The sequence below is a fragment of the Coffea arabica genome, unplaced genomic scaffold (assembly GCF_036785885.1).
Source record: "Coffea arabica cultivar ET-39 unplaced genomic scaffold, Coffea Arabica ET-39 HiFi ptg000083l, whole genome shotgun sequence".
NCBI classification, from domain to species: domain Eukaryota; kingdom Viridiplantae; phylum Streptophyta; class Magnoliopsida; order Gentianales; family Rubiaceae; genus Coffea; species Coffea arabica.
In genome coordinates this window covers 1-7,951 of record NW_027266226.1, presented here as the reverse complement: position 1 = coordinate 7,951, position 7,951 = coordinate 1, and the positions used below count along the sequence as shown (strand labels likewise).

The 7,951-nt window shown below is 36.9% G+C and overlaps 1 protein-coding gene and 1 non-coding gene across 2 annotated transcripts; one reads left to right on the top strand and one right to left on the bottom strand.

The window, feature by feature from the left end:
- TRNAY-GUA (transfer RNA tyrosine (anticodon GUA)) lies at positions 1-84 on the bottom strand. Its single transcript is given in 2 exon segments — positions 1-36; positions 48-84. It is a non-coding gene; the product is annotated as a tRNA-Tyr (tRNA).
- A 1,492-nt stretch (positions 85-1,576) lies between these two features.
- Positions 1,577-7,948, top strand: LOC113731663 (chaperone protein dnaJ A6, chloroplastic-like; the record flags this gene model as incomplete). The annotated part of the gene is made up of 8 exons (XM_027257042.2): positions 1,577-1,923; positions 2,528-2,642; positions 3,840-3,981; positions 4,106-4,163; positions 4,868-4,910; positions 7,008-7,056; positions 7,169-7,246; positions 7,352-7,948. Coding segments are annotated over exons 2-8 (1,074 nt in total), but the record flags the coding sequence as incomplete, so codon positions are not given.
- Between the last annotated feature and the right edge of the window lie 3 nt (positions 7,949-7,951).

Here is a 7,951-nt window from a genome sequence, read left to right as displayed (position 1 = left end):
TCCGACCTGCCGGATTCGAACCAGCGACCTAAGGATGACAGTCAACACTACAGTCCTCCGCTCTGCCAACTGAGCTAAGGTCGGCTTGACGCGATAGTCTCTGTTACAACCATTAATAACTACATTTATAGTTTGGTTGAGTAATAAAAACTAATTGAAGCTATATAATAATGAAACATTGGGATTTTAATGTCCTTGAACCCGGGGATACGCGTACAAGTTGAACCTATCTGCTGCCTAATTACTACAAGTTAACTATTATGTCTATCACTTAATCATGTGAGAAGACAATCACTATGTCTAAATAAGTTTGCATGAGATAACTTACGTTAAAAAAACAAAAGGTTTGCATGAGATAACTACGGTTTAATTTAACATGCGGAATTTATATACTATCATAGTGATAGTGTGTTTTGATAGGAAATTATTTGAAATAATACTATAGCATTTTTTGCGACTCGTTGTATGTGAAATAAAAATTGATTAAAAATATTTAAAAAAGATGTTTGAAAATATATTTAGAATAAATCTTATATGCACTGATGGTGTATATACTATCACGGTTGAATGTATGATATATATATATATAAAATTTGGATTTGAAATTCAAATTCAGATTATGTGTCTTGCATTTGGTGGTGAAAGTATATACACTGTTAGTATATAGAATATTAATTCATATATTTATGATGTAAGTAAAAAATTATTTGCCAAGGAATAATGTTCACGATAATACGTTATTGGACATTAAGTTCATGCGGAAGCCTTTTAGCATAATCCATCATTATTTTCGACACATTATTAATACGGGAAATGCAGTTTTGATCCTCAATGTTTGGTAGTTATGCAATTTTGGTCCCTAAAATTTTAGCAAAAACAAATCTAATCCCTAATGGTTGGTATTTGATGCAATTTTAGTCTTTAAATCTTCCACGAAAACAAATTTGATCCCCTGTGTTACCAATTTGAAGCAGATTTAAGACTTGACAGATTTTTTTTTTTCTTCAAATATTTATGGAATTAGTCACATGCAATCACTTGTTTGTTGAATTAAACATTTTAAAAAGAAATAAAAATGCAAAGTAATCTTAAACAATATGAATAACTTACATAATGGTATGTCGGTAGCTAATTAACCAATAATTTGTTAATCAATACCAAAAAAATTAATTATTAGTATTATTTTTGCTAGGGGCGGTGGAGATGAAGAGTGAACATGGATTTTGGACCAATGGACCAAGTACTCTGACTAGTTTTAATTTTTTTAGTTTAACAAATTTTCTTCTTTTTACTAGTTAAGTAGTTATCACGGATTTTGTTGTTCAAAATTAGTTACTATTTTGCTTTTTTAATTCAGAATTTAATTTAATGTTCACATGACTTAACGTGACTAAATTCCGTGAGTAATTGCATATAATTCTTCAAATTATGTGCAGTTCTGCTCTTGCCAAAATTTCGAGAACAAAACTGCACATATGTCAAATATTGATGACCACAATTAATTTTGCCCAAACTTTAAGCATTAAAACTAGATTGGTGCTGACCATGGAGCACTACAACTAACACATTTTTCTCTTCTTGAGGTGTATGGTTTGAAAACACAGAAGGGGCACACTGGGCGGTGGGCAGGCCACAAGAAGGAGTTTTTTTATCAGCGTTCTGGAAAGCCCTCCCTTTTTTTTTTGGGTGTTTTCCTTTTTGTTCGCTTTCTTTCTCCAATAACCTTATTGGAGAGAGCCTCATCATCTTTTGGAGCCGGACACCAAGCGCCCGCCCTCCCAAAAACTTCTTCTCTGCTCCGGAGCTCCACCGCTCCAACCCCCCGCCCCCCTCCCCCCACAAAAAACACTCGCCCTCCAAAACAAACTCCCTTCCTCTATCCTGCAAATCATTCCCTACTCAATAGTCGCTAATAGAGTTCAGGTTTGCACGCAATCTTAACTGTTTTTACTCATTTCGGTTCCTCAATAAATCCCTTCTTCTCTTTCGTTTGTTCAATTGTATGTGTATATTTGCTTAGTTTCTATGGAATTTATGCCTTTGTGCTTATTTTTTATCATTACTGGGTGCAAAACCCTAGGTTTAGGAGTTTGACTGATACATTTATGGTCTCTATTGCTGTTTCTGTGTTAGCAGGATGCCAAAAAAAAAAAGGAGCAAGAGGAAAGAAAAACACAATACAGTACGATATGAATGTTATATTGAAAGACTCCCCCCTCCCCACCCTTTATCCACTCGAAAATGCCATTTTTGGATTTCAAATTAGGATTTTTCTTGAGCTAATGTAGATTACCTACCTCCTTTTGTAGCCGGAGTGTCCAATTGCCTTTGTCATAGTGGGTATTCAATAAGGCTTTACTGAAGAGTAGTTTCTTATGTTGTCTTGCAGTTGTGTTGTGCTTCGAAAAGGTTTTGATGGACAGTAATTTCTTGTGCTGTCTTGCGGTTTTTTTTTTTTTTTTTTTTAAAAATCTTGCACCGCATTGTAAATGCTTATGTTGACGATTGTTTTTGGCCTTGGTAGCAGGAGAATAAATGGCTATCGTACCTTGTGGAAGTACATGGATGGCTCGGTGTGGAGTTCAGCCTCAAATAGTTGCTCGATTCACTGTTACAAACAAATTATCTTTGCCTCCAGATTGGTGAGCCATTTTTCTGTGTTTTGTGCAATGTGCTAGCAATCTAAGTTGGAGGGGCTAGTCCATTTTTCTTTTAAGTGCACCTATAACTCCAGAAACCTACGCCACACTTGAATTCCTGGAACTATATAATGCACTTTCAATCAATCTTCTGATCATATATTTACTTTCTTTTTGTACGAATATCAAGATATAATTCTTTTAGCCACAATCTTGAAACATATAATGGTTGTTCCTTGTTTTTTAATTGTACAACTTTACAACTTTAATAGGAAGATATAAAACTCTATATCATTGCTAATCTGATTCTACTTCCTAGTTGCAAGTTGACGATAATGATTTGTCTGAATTCTTGACAACAGAACTGTTTATCATCTGAAAAATTAGCTTAATCATCTAATGTTTATGCTGGGATCTATGTGAGGTTTTGGATCTTGAAAGATGAAAAGACTGTGACCTGACTTGGTGGAACTCTGCATAACAAGCCTTGGTCCGTGTCTACCTCTCCAACCCCTGATTGATTAACAAAAGAAAACCATCTTCCAACATGTTTAGAGTCTCACTCACTTACACAGTGCTTAAAATAAGATAGGATAATAGCTGAAAAACATGGCTGCCTCTGGGAAATTTTCAGAGGGAGTGTTAATATCATACATGTTTCGACCCCATGCAAACCCTATTCTTTGCTAGCACAAAATCTGGTTAAGTTCACTCCACTTTTTGAATTATCCTCATCTTGCGGAGAATATACATTGTCAGGTCAGTGTACAGTGTACAAAGAGCTAGAATGGACATGTGGGTCAGATGAATATCAGGGCTCATACATTGGTTACAGGAATACTAGTACCCAAGTGGATTGTGACAGTTGTAGTTTGTTCACTTCGAAGATTGGTTAAGAAGGATCTGTCGTAGGGGTACTGACTACCAATTCTTGGTCACCAAGTAACAGAATGTTACTCAACCAAAAAGTATCTTTGAAAGTGCTGTAATCGAACAGATGTTCACACCACCAATGTACTTTTTTGTAAAGTCTGCATATGAGTCCTTTTAACTGGCTAGAGCAAACTTTGCACTTATATTATATTGCTGGTGACTTGTGGGATGCCAATTACAGTATGACATTGGCTGTCTTCTCACCAAACAGATATTGCACATGCAGATCTTATACATACTTTTTATGTTTTCAATTCTGTGCTGCAGTGTTGCAAGCCGGAGTAAAGTATTGGCATCACCAAGTTCAACCTTTTTTTCTCAACGTCCATTGCATGTACTTTTCAACTCAGGGTCGTGCAAGGATTCACGTCAGAAAAGGGGAGCTCGATTTGCAGTTAGAGCTCAACAAGTAAGACAATTAAATTGATTGCCTTGTCCTAATTGATTCACCTGTAACAAATTTTAAGTTTCTTGATTTCAGTATCTTATTTTGGGTGGCATGTGATGAACATACCATTATCTCTTGTGGACAGGATTATTATTCTGTCCTCGGTGTGTCAAAAAATGCCAGCAAATCAGAAATCAAAAGTGGTTAGTATAACTTCACTCTTCTCACCATATCATGCTGCTTTAAAATGTTCTAGTAGTTGGCATTTTTTATGTCACTTGAACTGAGCACCTTACTTTGTTAGCTTTTGCCTGAACTTTCTGGGTTTAGGAACTTATATCATTGCATGTCTGGCAAACCTTACTATTTCATAATTCGGAGTGCAGCAATTACATTTCTATTTTCTGCATCGAGAGTAGAGGAAAATGGTTATGGTATCTGTTTAACGTACTTAAGAGCTTCTAATTACACATTTGGACACCATTGCAAAAAGTATTCTGAAGATTTAGTCTTTGGGAGAATGTTTGTAGCTTAATTCTGGGATAGTTTCTTTGCAATACCCTGCAGATAATTGACAACTGTTTTTCTATTATTTGAAAGCTCAGATATTATGTAGTCTTGACTGTTGTCATTGTCTCCTTGAATTTCATTTTTTTTATCTTCAGCTACTTGTTAATTACCTGATGAATTTTGCTGTGGGAAAAATGTTGGTACATTTTATAAAAGCTTTTCCATAATTTTATACTTGTATTATCTATTGTTTTCTCTTCCTTCTGTTTGTATTGGTGTATCTGTTCTTTGCCTGAAGCATAAACATACTTTATATCATCATTCTGCATGAAAGTGCACCTTCAGTCTGATCTTTTTGAGTTGTTATGATGTTGATTGTTAATACTTTCATGTTCAGCATATAGGAAGCTTGCCAGAAGTTACCATCCGGATGTGAACAAGTAAGTTTCACCTTCAAACTTCAATAATTTGCTTGATGTCCTTTTGTTAATATGCATCCCTAGTCTTCTGTATTAATCAATGCTTTTTGTTTGACGATCTGCTTGGTCTTTCCATGGTACAAATTGATTACCGTATGATAAACCTTGAACTGGAAGAAGTTAATAGGTGAACATGTATAATGAGAGGGGTCATTTAAAACATATAAGTAGACGATGTAATTCAATTGAATGTGCTTGCACTAAATCTTATCAAGGAACTGTCTGCTTCTCCAATTTTGGCTGCTCTAGTTTTATGTCCTTAAATCATAACTAGGAGTTACTTTGTTAAGGAATAGCTGGGCTGTATCTCATAGTTACAGCTGAAAATGTTTCTGCTCATGAAAGCTGGACCTTCCTCGCATATTTCTTGAATTTTATTCAAGTTTCTCAAGCATATAGTCCAGATTGCTTTCTCATGGGACACACCACCTTCTTGACCAATTTCTTGGGAAGTGTTTTAAGTTTGCATGGGAAATAAGAGTTGTCAAGGTTGGTTTGACTAATTTCTAAAGCTACTTTCTAGTTCTGAACGTTCTATTCATGGTCATGAATTATGACTCACCGTTTTTTGCTCAACCATATGCTATATTTTAAATCTTATTGGTAATGAGCCTTTTTGGAAGCCATCTTTGGTATAAGATTCACTAGGACCTGAAACATTTGAATCTTCTAGTGGGCATCCAACTCAACAATATAATATTTTTTCTCCATATCAGACCTACCTCAAACTAGCCATATTTTACTCATTCTTAAGAGGGATTTGATCCGATAAATATATGCGTGTCAATGAGCAAATGGGAGCAGCTGTTGACAACATCTAGTGCAAGGCATTTGCATCACAGGTCCTACTTCAGAAAGAATGGTCTTGCAATGATGTCCAATAAGATGGTGTGGTTAGTTGCTCACGCAAACTCAATGACAAAGTGACCACATGTTATATTCTCTCTCCATCTGACCTACCGCAGATGAGCCATATGTTAGTTGTTCTTAAAGGGATATGATCTGACAAATTTTTATTTGTGTCGATGAATAAGTGGTGAGCAGCTATTGACAGCATATAATGCAAGGCATTTACGTCAAAAGTCCTAGATTTAGAAAGAAGGGACTGACAGTGATGTCCAATAAGAAGTTCTGATAGTTGCTTACACCGACTTGGTGACCAAAGTGACCATGCTAAAATTTTTCTTCTTTAATTGTTAGTTCTTTTTTCCCTTATTCTGATTCTCTTTAGTCTTCTGGAGGGGAGTGTTATTGAAACTTGAAATCGATTAGTATGTAACACTGATTTGAGGATACATAGCCACATATGAAAGACTGAGGCAGTACTTAGTTCCAGCTATTTGCTACAGTGCATTTCTCATATCAGGGTTGAGGGTTTGATTTCTTTCCATTTGGTCTATCAAAATAATCTATCAGAAAGCTTGAAGCTGGCTGTCGTATTAGGTAGATGATTCCACACAATTGAAGCTAAATACCTAATTCTATGTGCCCTTTCTTTTTCTTATATTCCTTTTTGTAGCATTGCCATTTTCTGCTTTGCCACATGTGTAAGATGGTTACCATTAGCTAGACAAACCTACAGTTTCTAATTTTCAGATAAACTTTGTAAGTACATCTCTCCTTTAAGTCAGAGTTAGACAGGATATTTGGTGTTCTAGCAAAATGGTTTCAACTGTGAGTTACAGCCAAACCTTTAGATCACATTGGCAAGTTATAGATATAGTTTCACTGGGTGGAGAACTTCTTCACGCTTTGAACCCAGTTTGATATGAAATATAGCTCAATGTTCTTTAAGGTGGCCTAAACTTTGTTTTGCTATAGTTTTTTTTTTTTTTTTTAAGAAAATGAATTTACTTTGGTAGCCTTAATGTCGTTGAAATGGGTATTTGATAGCACGTGACCCAGAGTCGTTAGATTGGTTCTGTTCTTAGAACTTTTTCTTTATGCCACCAAATTTTCGAGCCTTGAACTCTGTTCCATATAAGTTGTGCACTTATTTAAGGATGTATATTATACGTTTTTTTAAATGTTCAATGAAGCCTAATTACTTGCTTGCAGAGAACCTGGAGCAGAACAGAAATTCAAAGAGATCAGCAATGCTTATGAGGTATGTCATGATCATCGTAACTGTTAAGGTTGAGTTGATAGCCCATCAATAATGTAGTCAAGGGAAAATTTGTTTGCAATTGCCAAGTTGAAAAGTAACCTCTGTGCGACAGGTTTTGTCAGATGATGAGAAACGTTCCATTTACGACAGGTATGGGGAGGCAGGGCTTAAAGGTTCCATGGGCATGGGGGTGAGTTTCTTTTACTCTGAGGAAACAGTAACCATCCTCTTTCTTTGAGAGGCTCCTGTGTATTGACTACTCATATCTTGACATCTTGTTGGTTCACTATGGTAGGATTTCAGCAACCCCTTTGATCTATTCGAGTCCTTGTTTGATGGCCTCGGTGGTATGGGTATGGGTGCCAGAGGCTCTAGGAACCGGGCCACTGAAGGCGAAGACCAGGTGTACAATCTAGTTTTAGATTTCAAAGAAGCCATCTTTGGGGTTGAAAAGGAGATTGAAATAATGCGGCTTGAGAACTGTGGCACCTGCGATGGGTCAGGTGCAAAACCAGGGACCAGAACTGCTAAATGTAGTGCATGCGGGGGCCAAGGACAGGTTATCTCATCTGCAAGGACCCCACTTGGTGTGTTCCAGCAAATAATGCCATGCTCTGCTTGTGGTGGTGCTGGAGAGACCACCACGCCATGCAACACATGCGGCGGTGATGGTCGCGTGAGGAAGTCGAAGCGGATTAGCTTGAAAGTCCCTGCTGGGGTTGATTCTGGTAGCCGGTTACGGGTTCGATCAGAAGGTAACGCTGGAAGGAGAGGGGGACCCCCTGGGGATCTTTTTGTTATTATAGAAGTTCGTCCAGATCCTGTACTGAAGCGCGATGATACAAATATTCTCTACACTTGCAAGGTGACCTACATTGATGCTATTCTGGGGACG